The sequence below is a fragment of the Taudactylus pleione genome, unplaced genomic scaffold (assembly GCF_031769625.1).
Source record: "Taudactylus pleione unplaced genomic scaffold, aTauple2 ptg000186l, whole genome shotgun sequence".
Lineage (NCBI taxonomy): Eukaryota > Metazoa > Chordata > Amphibia > Anura > Myobatrachidae > Taudactylus > Taudactylus pleione.
The window spans coordinates 2,149,440-2,164,716 of NW_028284588.1; the positions used below are offsets into that span (position 1 = coordinate 2,149,440).

General features: G+C 40.4%; 1 protein-coding gene across 2 annotated transcripts in view; it reads left to right on the forward strand.

The window, feature by feature from the left end:
- Nucleotides 1–5,004: 5,004 nt before the first annotated feature.
- The window catches only part of NSUN2 (NOP2/Sun RNA methyltransferase 2), a 55,615-nt gene continuing 45,342 nt past the window's right edge, over nt 5,005–15,277 (forward strand). The window contains exons 1-7 of one of the 2 annotated variants that reach the window (XM_088476335.1): nt 5,005–5,130; nt 5,209–5,397; nt 6,664–6,821; nt 8,097–8,201; nt 9,139–9,244; nt 10,998–11,069; nt 14,425–14,509. In XM_088476335.1, the coding sequence (XP_088332461.1) occupies nt 5,296–5,397; nt 6,664–6,821; nt 8,097–8,201; nt 9,139–9,244; nt 10,998–11,069; nt 14,425–14,509 (628 nt within the window). In that variant the 5' untranslated portion in view covers nt 5,005–5,130; nt 5,209–5,295. The remainder of the gene's footprint in view (nt 5,131–5,208; nt 5,398–6,663; nt 6,822–8,096; nt 8,202–9,138; nt 9,245–10,997; nt 11,070–14,424; nt 14,510–15,277) is intronic. The other variant, XM_088476334.1, reaches the window with a different exon arrangement.

The following is a 15,277-nucleotide window of genomic DNA, read 5'->3' on the forward strand; positions in this document are numbered from 1 at the left end:
TCCAAAGGGGATATGATGACAAAAACATCAATATTTGCCTTGAGAAAGCGAAAAGTATTTTTCAAAAGGGAAATCTTTGTAGACGGCATGACCCAAATCCTTTCGTCATCACGACGATGTTTGACACCGCAGGACCGGCGGTGCGTAGTGCGATACAGAAACATTGGCATGTGGTCGCCTCAGATCCAGGACTAAGAGAACAACTACCCAAGAAACCGCTAATAAGTTATAAACGGAGTCGAAACCTGAAGGATATATTGATGAGACCAGATCTGGATAGCAGGCAAAATGCCCAGGGTTGGCTACAACAACCAAAATTAGGTTGTTTTCGTTGTATTAATTGCACAACTTGCAGGAGTATGTCCGTGGGACAATTTTTTCATCATCCTCATACTGGGCGTAAGATCTTCATTAAACATCGACTGACCTGCACTTCTGACCATGTGGTATACCTGCTGATATGCCCCTGTTCTTTATACTATGTGGGCAAGACGATAAGGCCATTCCGTGAGAGGATGGCGAACCACAGATCGACTATTAGAGCAGCCTTATCCAATGGAGTCTCGGACAAACCTGTGGCCAGACATTTCTTTGAGGCACACCATCCCCTGGCAGCTCTTAAATGTATGCTGATTGATCGTGTACCCCCGTTGAGAAGGAGTGGCGATAGGGCAAAAATGATGCTGCAGAAAGAAGCTATGTGGACACACAAATCTCCTCATGGACTAAATGATGCCATACACTATGGAGTTTTCCTTAATTGAATATACAATGGGGTGCACCATCAGAAATAATTTCATCATGGTTATGGATTTTTTTATTTTTTTGTAGTTTTTTTAAATTTTTTGGCTCTGTCTATTAGTCTATGACCATATAATTAGTCTTATGTTTAATTGTCTCTGTGTTTATATGTTGTTTGTCTGTATATTTCATGCGGTTATGACCCGCTAATTGCCTTTATGAATCTACCTATCTAGATATGCATTGACAAGACACTGACTATATGGACTAGTTTTCTCACACTCGGGTGTGGATATGTATATTTCCCCAGCTTTGTTACGAACTAGGCTGTGAGAGTGGTAGCCAATGGGGAATTAGTTAGTTAACACACCCCATTATGTTAAGTGCAGACGTGTATGTAGGAAGTAGTCATTGGTTGCCAAGGGGATGAGAAGCTGTGCGCTCCACAGACAGGATGTTTATGGTGGTGGAGCGCACGCTACCACGATGTCTCAGTAACACTCGGAGGACAGTGTCAGACGCTAGGGGGTCTTTTGCATTATAAACGTAGGAATTGCCAGAGTTATGCCCTATACTGCTGTTCACTTATGTGCACTTTGATATTTGTTGCATCTTGATAGGTGCAGCATAGGTGATTCATTAAGGTAATTAGAGGGTGGGTCTTAAGATGAGGGTGGGTATATAATAGGGTGCTTGTTACTTTGAAATGTATCTTGACAAAGGTCCAAACATGGGACCGAAACGTTGATGCTGCTATGTGTTTTTGTGGACGCAATAAATATTTTTCTGTATGAAGACTGGTGAGTGCACCCCTGGATTTATTTGCTTTTTAAATTACATTTTTTTGCCCTATTTGGGTAGACATCCCAGCACATTGTGGATCTTAGACGTGAGTGTGGACCAACTTGGAGACTATAAATATATATATATATATATACACACATATGTATGTATATATATACAGTCAGGTGCATAAATATTGGGACGTTGACAGATTTTTCATATTTTGGCCTCTATTCACCACCACAATGGCTTTGAAATGAAACAAACAAGATGTGCTTTAACTGCAGACTTTCAGATTTAATTTGAGGGTAATTACATCCAAATCAGGTGAACGGTGTAGGAATTACAACGGTTTCTATATGTGCATCCCACTTTTTAAGGGGCCAAAAGTAATGGGACTAGCAACTCAAAAGCTATTTCATGGACAGGTGTGGGCTATTCCCTCGTTATTTCATTATCAATTAAGCAGGTAAAAGGTCTGGAGTTAATTCTAGGTGTGACATTTGCATTTGGAATCAGTTGCTGTCGACTCTCAATATGAGATCCAAAGAGCTGTCACTATCAGTGAAGCAAGCCATCATTAGGCTGAAAAATCAAAACAAACCCATCAGAGAGATAGCAAAAACATTAGGTGTGGCCAAATCAACTGTTTGGAACATTCTTAAAAAGAAAGAACGCACCGGAGAGCTCAGCAACACCAAAAGACCCGGAAGACCACGGAAAACAACTGTGGTGGATGACAGAAGAATTATTTCCCTGGTGAAGAAAAACCCCTTTACAACAGTTGGCCAAATCAAGAACACTCTCCAGGAGGTAGGTGTATATGTGTCAAAGTCAACAATCAAGAGAAGACTTCACAAGAGTGAATATAGAGGGTTCACCACAAGATGTAAACCATTGGTGAGCCTCAAAAAAGGAAGACCAGATTAGAGTTTGCCAAACAACATCTAAAAAAGCCATTACAGTTCTGGAACAACATCCTATGGACATATGAGACAAAGATCAACTTGTACCAGAGTGATGGGAAGAGAAGAGTATGTAGAAGGAAAGGAACTGCTCATGAACCAAAACATACCACCTCATCAGTGAAGCATGGTGGTGGTAGTGTCATGGCGTGGGCATGTATGGCTGCCATTGGAACTGGTTCCCTTGTATTTATTGATGATGTGACTGCTGACAAAAGCAGCAGAATGAATTCTGAAGTGTTTCAGGCAATATTATATGCTCATATTCAGTCAAATGCTTCAGAACTCATTGGACGGCGCTTCACAGTGCAGATGGACAATGACCCAAAGCATACTGCAAAAGCAACCAAAGAGTTTTTTAAGGCTAAAAAGTGGAATGTTATGCAATGGCCAAGTCAATCCCCTGACCTGAATCCGATTAAGCATGCATTTCACTTGATGAAGACAAAACTGAAGTGAAAATGCCCCAAGAACAAGTAGGAACTGAAGACATTTGCAGTAGAGGCCTGGCAGAGCATCACCAGGGATGAAACCCAGCGTCTGGTGATGTCTATGCTTTCCAGACTTCAGGCTGTAATTGCCTGATTTGCAACAAAGTATTAAAAAGTGAAAGTTAGATTTAGGCTTGTTTAGTTTGTCCCATTACTTTTGGCCCCTTAAAAAGTTGGAGGCACATATAGAAACCGTTGTAATTCCTACACCGTTCACCTGATTTGGATGTAATTACCCTCAAATTAAATCTGAAAGTCTGTAGTTAAAGCACATCTTGTTTGTTTCATTTCAAAGCCATTGTGGTGGTGAATAGAGGCCAAAATATGAAAATTCGGTCAATGTCCCAATATTTATGCACCTGACTGTATATACATATACATATTGTGTGTGTATATATATATATATATATGTGTGTGTATATATATATATATACACACACACATATGTATATATATACACATATGTATGTATACACATATATATATATACATATGTTATTTGTATATATATGCATATATATACATATGTGTATATATGTATATATATACATACATATGTTGTGTGTGTGTGTGTATATATACATATATATAAAATGTGTGTGTATATACACGTGTTTATATATATATATAATATATATGTGTGTGTGTGTATATATATATATATATACACACACACACACACACACGTGTGTGTGTAAGAAGCAGTTATATATATATATATATATATATATATATATATATATCTCGATGGATATTGCAGAGCCTCTGATTAGGGATGGCAACCGACCATCGATGGTTTACAAACCATCGATGGTCTGGCTGAAAACAAGTGGTTTGTCATTGCTGGTGGCCATCAATGTTGCACCATCGATGGTAACCCTCAATAAATGTTTGGGAAACATCGGCAGTTGTGGTCTACACGATCTCCTCGACCAATCGCGAAACAATTGATGGCTTCTAACGATGGTTGAACCATCGATGCTACAGCCATCAATGGCCATCACTACAGTATAACATAAAAATTGCTATTTTTATGTTATACTGTGTTTTAAAAAAAATATTTTTTTCAAATAAAATAGTGATGGATAAGTTTAAAATTATGTTCGTGACCTAATTCAATCATAAAAGAAACCGACAATTTTGGAGCGGTTTTTGGAAAAAGAATTTGTCAGTTAAGTGGCTAAGTGCCAGCTCCTGCAGTCCCAGGTACAACCCTATGGTCTAGTGTCCCCACGCATTACTTGCTCCCATTTACGGTTACAGGACTTTCTTCGGGCTGCACCCACTCTATGGAATGCCTTACCACACACAATAAGACTTACCTCTACTCTTCAATCCTTCAAGCGTTCCCTGAAAACTCACCTCTTCAGACAAGCTTATCAGATTCCAGAACCGACCACATAACCTTCATAGCTTCCATGTCTTATCACATCCCCTCTCACAGTCCACACATAACCTCACATATTGTCTTTCTTTCACATACTCCTGACATTTTGCCGACATTCCTATGTGACTGGATCATGCAGCCCACCAAGAAACTCTGCATTCTGGCCAGACCAAATTGCAATATATATAGCACCTATCCTTGTGTATCAATGCCTGTTTCCCTATAGATTGTAAGCTTGCAAGCAGGGCCCTCTTACCTCTATGTCTGTCTGTTATTACCCTGTTTTGTTCTATCAATGTTTCCAATTGTAAAGCGCAACGGAATATGCTGCGCTATATAAGAAACTGTTAATAAATAAATAAATAAATAGTGTCCCCCAACATCGAAGAAAGAGAAAATGGGAACAATTTGTTTTTCAGAATTAAGAAAATAGCAAAATACAGAAGTTGAGGTGGCATGTCGGTCTACCAGTCCCATTTTCTAAACATCAAATTTAAAAAGAAAGTACAATTTCGCCCAATACAAAGATGTCTGCCGAATGCTTCACACCCATAGTGTATGATGTCACTGCAGCCAGACTGCTATTAGTTACTGCTTCCTATTTCACCAGTTTCCTCTTAATGTCCTACTCGGTACCCGTAGCGGCGTCACTAGCAGCAGTACGGGCAGTTATAGGAGCCCTCTTCCTCTACACGTGTTAACTGCTGGGGCTCAGTGACCCCGCCAGCCTAGTAACTGCAGTCCCCGCCCCCCTGTTACTGAGGTGAGTACGTAGCGCTAGGTGTTGCTGTGTGGTACCCTGAGCTCACACGTGTCACCCACCCTGTGCCCTCTCTCTCAGCAGCAGTAGTGCGAGTCCATCCCGGACCACACCAGTCCCTCTGCAGCCATACTCACACGGCGCTGCGTCAGTGGTGTCTGCCAGGTGATGGGGCGCAGGAACCGGCGCAACCGTCAGAGGGACCAGCGCCCTGCAGTGCAGCGCACCCCGGCAGAGGAGGAGGAGCGGCGCCGGGCTTGGGAGCAGGCGGTAAGTGCGACTCTGGGGAGAATTACTTCTAGCTTCACAGTAACAACTTTAGGAGGCAGCGCTGAGGAGCAGCGGGGATGTGAAATGACAGAAGTTGTGCTTGCCCAGCGGCGGTAATACAGTCCTGCTTTACACTAGTGTTACTGTCCATTTGTGGTGTTTCAATGTCATATTTATGAATGATTGGGTTTTCAGATCTGATGCTTATAATTTCTTATTTCTACAATGAGTAATTATCAACGCGATTTACCATTGAAAATGTAGCAACCCTGTCTCGTATAGGAATTGTGTGATAGGTATCCCTTAATGGTTATTGTTAATGCCATCTAAAGATGGTGCTGTAATACACACGCAGTCTCTCACCCTAGAGAGAGGAATGTTGCAGCTATATATAGTTTATATTGCGGATTCTGCAGTGCTTAACTGACAGTGGACCTGATTCAGACCCTCTCGCTAGGATGCGAACGCTCGTAGCTATCCGATATTTGGAATCTGTGCTTGCATTGCAATGCGCGAACCACTGCGAAAGATCGTGAAGCATTCGCTTGCCCGGCATAGACAGCCCAACTGAATGAGTGACAGGAGAAGCTGTTTGTGGGTGGTAACAGGGACAGGCCACTAGAAATGGGGGAGTGGAGGTGCGAACGCAGGCATGCCTGAGTGTGTCAATGCCGTTTCAGAGGTGTACATAATTTAGAGGCAGCATCATAGTACACGTCACTTGGTTGAATTTCACACTGAAGTGATCACAGTGCTTGTGGTAAGTGCTGCGATTGCATCCGATGGTGCTCGATTTACCATTGGTTTCATGCACTTCCAGGAGATGAAGTGGGCGTCTTATGAATGGCTGGTGGGCATTCACAAAGTGATCGCACGCCAAGACATAGTGGGCATGCTAATGCCTTGCCGTGCGATCGCCTGCCTTGCTGGGCGTGTGCATTGGATTTGCATACACAGGGTGTGAGCCAACGCATCTAGCAAGCGGGTCTGCATGACCTCCAGTATTCGTAGAACGTAATGAAAGCTGCATGCAAAACTTAAAACGGTGCCAAAAAATACTTTTCTAGACTTTGACAATCATTAAAATGCTTATGGAAATGATACCATGTTCAGACAGCATTAACTTTCAAAGTTGAAGGGGTCAATTCGTGGAGAAGTACATGAATACCCGCAATTGAATTGACACCATAACAGACACACTAGCAAGAATGTTTTGGTGGTAACGTTTAATGTATTTTATGGCTTATATGTGTTTGTGTCTCTAAGGCGTGGGAAGGTGGCTATGCTGAAATCATCAAAGAAAACAAACTTTTTGAACACTATTACCAAGAACTGAAGATTGTACCAGAGGGAGAGTGGGAGCAGTTTATGTCTGCTCTCAGGGAGCCTCTCCCTGCCACAATCAGAATCACTGGATACAAAAGGTACATGCAGCTTTTCAGTGCTGCTTGGCTAAGATGAACATAGGAACTACAGTGCAGTTTTGTTTTTTAATGTTCCAGCACAATAACTGTTGGTGCTTTGGCTCTGAATATTGCAGCTTCTGGCATCTGATGGTTGGCAAAAGTAAGGGCTGATAGATCCTTTGCTTGGGCTTATTCTGGGTACATACTATATGATGTGTGACCTAGTGACAGTGCGATGCGATGTAACAATACATTGCGCATGCTGTACACATTGCACTTTCCGGTGTACGACAATGTGCTGTGTCGTTTCATGCTGTGTGCAACTGCAGCACGTCGTTCATTGCATCATCCCAACTGCCAGGCAGATGGGATGATGCAATGAGTGACAGATTGGGCATACACACTATATGATGTGTGCAATATATCGCAGTCTGTGATGGAATGATATATCTCAAGGCACATACACACTTAACGATTCGCTCCATGAATGTGCAGCCCAGTCTATGTTAAAGCGCAGCATGTTTGGCCTTCCAACCTTGAAGGGGACCTAACATTACCCTTAATTTCAAGACTGGCAAAAACAGCCCCAATAAAGACTAACACCTTTACCTCATAAACCCCAATGTGTCCACATACCCCTCATTTGATACCATATTCCACTCTGACTTCCCATAAAATGTCCTCACATGTACTCTGAAACTTCTCTACATGTCACTCAGAACTTCCCATATACTATTCACATTCCTACTAGACCATGCCACTTGCACCTGCACAACATATCTATAAATACTTACCTGCCCGTATGGAGGCTGCATATGAAGGTGAAAGATGATGTGGTGCAGATTACACTGCTGTTACTACTTTTTTGATTCATTGTGCTGTGTAACCTCTGTGTATACAGATGAGGTAATGGGATATGGAGGCTGGCAGCTCCTATTTAGTCTTATTCTCTGCTGTTACAAAGCACACAGAAAGTGAGATAGTATGCACAGAGCTGGGGGACACCATTTAGTGTTAGGCCAGTAGTGCCAACTGCTGGGTTACAAGGTGTGGGGAATGAGCCAAACAAGTGCTTTATAGAATTCTGTTATTTATCAGTACATGCGGTATATTTTCACAAATATTCCATGTCTGAAAATGTTTAATGGGAAAGCTTTAATTCTATTACCTCAGAAAATCAGTGTTAGATACTTTTGTAATGTTGCATAAATATACTGTAATATTGGCTGTAGCAATGGTTATTAAGAACAGATGATTGTACCTATGGAAGTTTGTGCTTTTATTTGTATTTAGTCATGCCAAAGAAATACTACATTGTCTGAAGGAAAAGTACTTCAAAGAACTACAAGATATAGAGGTTGATGGTCAGAAGATAGAAGCTCCCCAGCCGCTCAGCTGGTAAGAAACATTTCTGTCAGGTAGTTTGCTATCTCGTCCCACATAATAATAATTTTAATTATTTTTTTTCTTTTTCTTAAAGATGCTAATTTCTTATATAATTTTGAATGTTTTGTTAACTTTCCTGCTTTCTTACTTAGATAAATAAGCCTACTTAAATATAATAAACTTGCCCGTATAAAATGATGCTAATGTGGCAACTTGTGAGGTGGAAACTACAGGAAATGTCAATGAGCACTGAAAAACCTATTACAGGTTGAGTCTCCCATATCCAAATATTCCGAAATACTAAAATTTTTTGGCATGACTGAGATAATGAAATCTTTTGATTTTTTTTTTTTATTTTTTTTTTTTTTTTGATGGTTCAATGTACACAAACTTTGTCTAAGACCCAAATTATAAAAAATATTGTATACAATTGCCTTCAGGCTGTGTGTATAAGGTGTATATGAAACATAAATGAATTTCATGTATGTGCACAAACTTTGAGTCACAAAATTATTGAATATATTGTATACAATTACCTGTAGGCTGTATGTATAAGGTGTATATAACACAAATGCATTCTGTGTGTATATTTGGGCCCTATTCCCAAGATATTTCATTATGGTATGCAAATATTCCAAAATATGGAATATTCCGTTATCCAAAATACCCAAGCATTTTGGATATGGGAGACTGAACCTGTACTTCACATTCTCCTCCATTTGTAATTTATTATAATCTAATGAGCTCTTTGCAATGAATTTAATAAAAAAAAAAAAACGCACAAAAAAAAATTCCAACTAAACTGTGTTTCCAGGTCATCTTTTCTTAATTGGAGAATATACGTTAAGAGAGTCCATCTCTTTTTACTTTTATTAGTGCGCTGCCGTAAAATTTGGGGGGTGTGAGATATGAACTCTGAACCACTTGAAACATTTGCTTCTCTCCCCAGGTACCCTGATGAGCTCGCCTGGCACACAAATCTGAGCAGAAAGATAATCCGCAAGTCCCCAGAGCTTGAAAAGTTTCATCAGTTTCTTGTTCACGAGACTGAATCGGTATGTAGCTGTATTTAATCAGATGCTTGACTTTTTGTTTTACACTCTTTTTTTTCTGTTCTTTTTATGAGTTGTAGAGCTGTAATTGCTTAAAATTCTCATTAGTGTAATCAGTTTTGTGAACTTATGTGAAAATTTGTCATATACCTTGTCAACAAGCAAACTTATTAAAGGTTCCTTTTGGTTCACTTTTTGAACTCTGTGATCACCCTGCTTCTTATATGTACTCTGCACAACTTTGTATGTTGCTATATAAAAATAATAAAGGATGGGCTAGTGTTATGTTTGTGCTCTTTATTTTTTTATTTAACCCTTTTGCTGGGAATGACAAGTCCCACTCTTCATCCGCACGTGTACTAAAACTGTGGATGATGGTGGGACTCGTCATCCTCTTTAAAGAGTAGGGGTAAAAAAAATAAAACTAACCTTCCCCACGGTCCAGATGACCAATGGGGACACTAGCAGCTGCCACGTCTTCAACTCTGAGCTGTATAAAAAAAAATTAGAATAAATAAGTTGGGGGGAACTTAAGTCCCTCACCCTCCTCCACCATATAAGTTACAAAGATGGGGTCACCCTTGTTTGAAGATCTCTCCCCAACCTGGCATCCGTAAAATCAGGGGTCTCCTACTAGCTATTTGGTGATTACCAAACAATTATCTTATATAGGTGATGGGCACTACGTGACACCAGCAACTGTGTTGGCACCCATGTTTGAAAGAGAGGAGTCCACTCTTTCAAATTATGTGGCACACTAGTAGCTGTTGCAGACAATATTACCCTGTACTATGGAAAACAGAGTTTTCCGATTATGGGAGGGAGGGCACTCGCGCCTAAAATTACATCTGTAAATGTAGTGTCACCTATATATAAATTAGGGGAATCCACTCTTTCAAAATATGTTCCTCCTTGGCAGCTGTTGTCTGGTGATCACCAGACAGTATCACCCAGCTCTACAGGATTTCTTTTTTTTTTTTTTCCATAGATGGGGAACATTGTGCTCCCCTTCAATCTCCACCATACTGGCCCGCACACACATGTGGAACCCTGGTCTTAAAAGAGGGAGGTCTAATCTGTCACTGCCTGCGCCTCCTTAGTAGTTATTGTCTGATGGTCACCAAACAATGAAACGGTACACGCAAAAATCTAATTTTCCAAAGATCTATAGCCCATATCAACCCCATCTTGTCACATAAAAAAAAGTGGTCCCTCATTTAATGCAGTAGGTTGTCCATATTCTCACAACACATAGGAAGCAGATAAATTGAGACAGTGGAGGAAAAAAAAAAAAACTCCAGGCAACTAAGGGGTTAAAGTGATGTATTCAGAATGACTAAATTAAACAAAGTGGTTTTCAATGCTCTCATAGGTATTAAAGCATTTTGTATTTTAAAAAGTGCCATTTTGTTACATTATTAATTTTTAATAAAACAATGGTTTGGGTATGCCAGGTTTTTTTTTTTTTTTTTTCCTCTAAAAATAGTTTTTTCATTTGCAACGATTTGCCTATGGTGAACTTTTGTTCTGTAGCTGATATTTAATTTTATTTATAAGCAGTATGGCTCTTATCACATGGTAACCTATGCAATGCATTTTCACTGCTAAATAAGTTTTCTTTTAATTCACTGAGCATTTATAATTTGAATGTGTAGCCTTTAATCTAGGTTGTTTTCTTAATTAGGTTATGTAGAAGAATGATTGATATTTTGTACTAAGTTTGTTGTTTGTATTGTTACCCACTAATGTGTTCCAGGGCAATATCAGTCGTCAAGAGGCAGTTAGTATGATCCCACCTGTTCTTCTGAATGTCCTGCCACATCACAAGGTGAGATACAGTTAATTTACGAGAGATAGATTTAGCTTTACATTTGAAGTTCCTTTTTCCAGGGCCATCCGGTCAAGGTCCACTCGGGTAATGCTACCCCTACATAAATCATCAAGCTGACACAAGGAGCCAGCAAGCAATGCAGAAAGTGAGCAGAATCTTGCGGTGGACTAAACTGTTTCTCTCAACCCTGACAGCAGTTTACATCCCTGGGGTAGATAACTGGGGGACAGATTATCTCAGCAATCAAGACATCCACCCCGAGGAGTGGTCCATTCACCAGGAAGTATTCCATCAACTGGTGAATTGTTGAAGTCTTCTATCTATAGACCTGATGGCCTCACGGCTCAACTAGAAACTTCCCTGCTACCGTTCCAGGACTCAAGATCCGGGTGTGCACTATCTATTCCTTGGACCTTCCCACTGACGTATGTCTTCCTCCTCAATATTCCCTTCTACCTCAAGTGATTCGCAAATTGAAACAGGACGGATGGACCTCCATTCTCGTAGCTCCAAATTGGGCGTGGCATGCCGATCTCGCATGCCTGTTGATAGTTGCTCTGTGGTGGTTTTCTCTCCCAGGGCCCTTGCCTTCTTCCAGATCTAGAACGTCTGACTTTGAGTGGCTGTTAAGACAGCCCTCCTGAGGGCCAGAGGTTTTTCGAATGCTGTGATCAGTGACTTGCAGAAATTAAAACCGGAAATTTTTCTGTATGCCTAAAATTTTGTTTTTCTTACAGACAGGTTTAGAATTGGGCCTTTGTCATCTCTGAAAGTCCAAATTTCTGTACTTTCACTTTATTTTCAGAGACGCTTGGAGACTATTCTGGCAATTCAGACCTTTTTATAAGGGTCCTTCATATTCAGCCCGCGTTTGTGCCTCCACTCGAGCCATGAGATTTGGTCTTGGTTCTCTGGGCTTTACAACGTTCTACCTTTTGAGCCTTTGGTGTCTGTGGAACTCAAATGGCTTCTGAGGAATACTGTTTTTCCTTTTGGCCATTTCTTCGGCCGTCCAGTTTCAGAAGTGTGCTTTATCACGTAGATCCCCGTTCCTGATTTTTCATTCAGACTGGGCATTTTACAAATTACTCACTCTTTTTCCTTCTGAAGGTGGTCTCCAAAGTTCATACATATGTGTCCACATATATCTATCCTCCTTTCGTGTTAAACAGCCCTTCTGCGACTCTGTAGCGCCAACTGTCTTTTTGTGCAACTTTTTCCCTTTAAAATGCATCTTATTCGCAAAGCAAATAGGATGCACGAGCAGCTTATGCTGTTTAAAATATGCCTATATTCTGTGTGCGGCTGTATCTGCATGTGAAATGCTACGTTAGTGTCACAGCCGCTGACACTAACGTAGCATTTTGAGGCCTCCTGGGCTGCTTGGCTTGGGACTTCGCCAGAGCAGATTTGCAGGGCCGACACTTGGTCCTTGAGTCACACTTTTTTTTTTTTATTCTTTTCTACCGGTTTGGCTCCTTTGCATCCAAAGAGGCTGGTTTTGGACGAAGGAGGGTCCTCAGCAGCTCAGAAGCGTTCCCTACGTTAGTGGACCGCTTTGGGAAGTCCCCCATGGATGAGCGAGAAGGCAAGATTTTGGTTCTTAAATGGTAAATCTGTTCTCTGATGCCATTGGGAACACTGGACGCCCTCCTGTTCGCTTCTGGTTTTTCTGGGTTGTGTTTAAGTTTTGCGTGCAAGGTCACCTGAACCTCATGTGTGAATGTGTTTGTGTACCTGGTTTCTCCTTCTGCTCTTCTCTCCTCGGCCTTTGATAGATATAAACTGACTTTTCTGTGCAGGGGTGGGGTTTAAGGGAGGAGGAGCCTGAGATGCACTAAATGTTAACACCTTAGTGTCCAGACTCCTCCTGCACCAGCTATACCCATGGGCTCTCCAGTGCCCCCCATGGCATCAAAGAAACAGATATAACAGGTAAGAACCAAAATCTTGTGTTTGCACCATCCACCTGTTCAATTTTTTACCAAGATGCCCAGTCCACGCTGAGGGAAAGAAAACTCACACCATGATGCTGCCACCCTGATGTTTCTCTGTTGTGTTGGTGTTTGCTGAAGCATGGTCAGTGTTAAGTTTGTGCCTAATATAGAGTTTTGAATTTGGGTCTAAAAAGTTCCAAATTTGTCTACTCTTACCACAGAGCCTTATCCCACATTTTTGCTGGTTACTCTGTTTTCTGGCAAACTCCAGACCTGCTTTAAGGTGTTATTGTTGTTTTTTTTTTCTTCAGTAATCGCTTCTCTCTAGTCGATCTACTATACAGGCCAGTTGTATGCAGAGCTCTTGATTTGGGTGATTGGTGCCCCTTCACTCCAGCCTAAGCCATTGAACTCTGTAGCTCCTTCAAAGTGATAGTTTGCCTCTGGCGTCTCTCACAAGTCTCCTCCTTGCTCTGGGACTGAGTTTTGAGGGATGGCCTTGTCTAGGCAGTGCCTGTATGATATGGTGGGGCTTCCATTGCCTGACAACTGATCCCACAGTGGTCACAAGGATATTCAAGCACTTGGATATTATTTTATTATCATCAATTATTTATATGCGCCACAAGTGTTCCGCAGCACCTTACAAAGTACGTAAACAGGTTTATTTACAGTGACTTACAGTACAATACAATACAGGACATGGATAATATACATTGCTACATTTGTGACCATAACACCCAGATAAGAACAATGCAAAGCAACCAAGTGTTAGGTGCCCTAGTAGAGAGTAAGAAGTAGATGAAAGTAGAGTAAGGAGAGAAGCACAAGAGGGGAGAGGGCCCTGCTCCTAAGAGCTTACATTCTAAAGGGGAGGGACAGACAAACAGGTGTGACACAGATGGGGTAGGCAGGGAGGAAGGAGTATGTAGCAGCAACTAATTTTGTAGCTTTTCCTATCTTGCCCGTGTCTGACTTTCATTTTCTAAGAATGCTCTGGTCTTAATTTTCACAGCTTTCCTTTTAGATTCACTGTATAACCAATGGAATTTGAATTTAGGTTTTCTATCCATTAAACCTGACCTTGATATTGTTAGGGCGGTATTTTTCATCCGTGTAAACTTGGAGATGCCACGGCACAGGGGCTGTATAATTATGCCAGCAGCATTGTTCTGTTTTTGAGCCTACTGTCTCACAATAATGTCAAACAATATGTAGGAGTGTCACCTGTAATATAGTCAAATCTGACTCTTAAGTGGGCTGAATATGCGTGTAAGTATATCTAGACAAAAAGGTACAATATTAAAAACAAATACTGTAGAATTAACTAAGTGGAAAGAAAACTGCTCTTTTGCCTAATGTAGTTATATAATAACTTAGAAACCACAAGTTACACCTGTCTCTATCTTGCCTAGATCTTGGATATGTGTGCAGCCCCAGGATCTAAAACAAAGCAAATTATTGAAATGTTGCATGCAGATATGGACGTTCCATTTCCTGGTATGTTCAGTTTGTAATTAGGATTCCCTGTTGATTGTTTCATAGTCTAAATTATTACATTGTTTGTCCATATTTCTGTGTGTGTGTGTGTGTGTATATATATATATATATTATAAATTTCCAGATTTTCTGCTAAATACCATTGCCACATACAGTTACTAACCAATGGTGTGCGTCTTTTCTATAACAATATATTAGCGGTGTGATCTTGAATACTGCTCTCCTGTGATATACTTATAACTGTGCTTATTGTTCTGGACCTTGACTGTATTGAGCGTATGTACTCAAACCTCCCATGTAAAGCATTTTTTAGGAAGAATAATCTTTTGTGCAGAAACCCAAGAGACTAAATAGTGTAGACACCATAATTTTTCAAAGGCCAGTTAGTAGCATCTACCGTTTAAATCGTTGTGTTCATCTTTAGTGTGTGTTTGAGTCTATAGAAATATTATAGAAAAAAATATCCGGATACAAAAAGTAAATGCTGTTTGCATGGGGGAAATGTAAAAGCTAATAGATATTTTACATTTATCATATGGGAATAAATATGGAATGTAAGTTTATTCCCCCATAGAAAAATTGGAATGCAAAGAATTACTAATTAAATCAGTATAGTCTGTATAAAAGATCTATACTAAAATATAATTTTAAATAAAGTCCGTATAAAATTGTAACCTTTGTCAGTAATATTGTCTAACAGATTCTTAGGGGTCCATTTATCATTCTATGATAAATGGATTAAATGATATTCTTAGGGGTCCATTTATC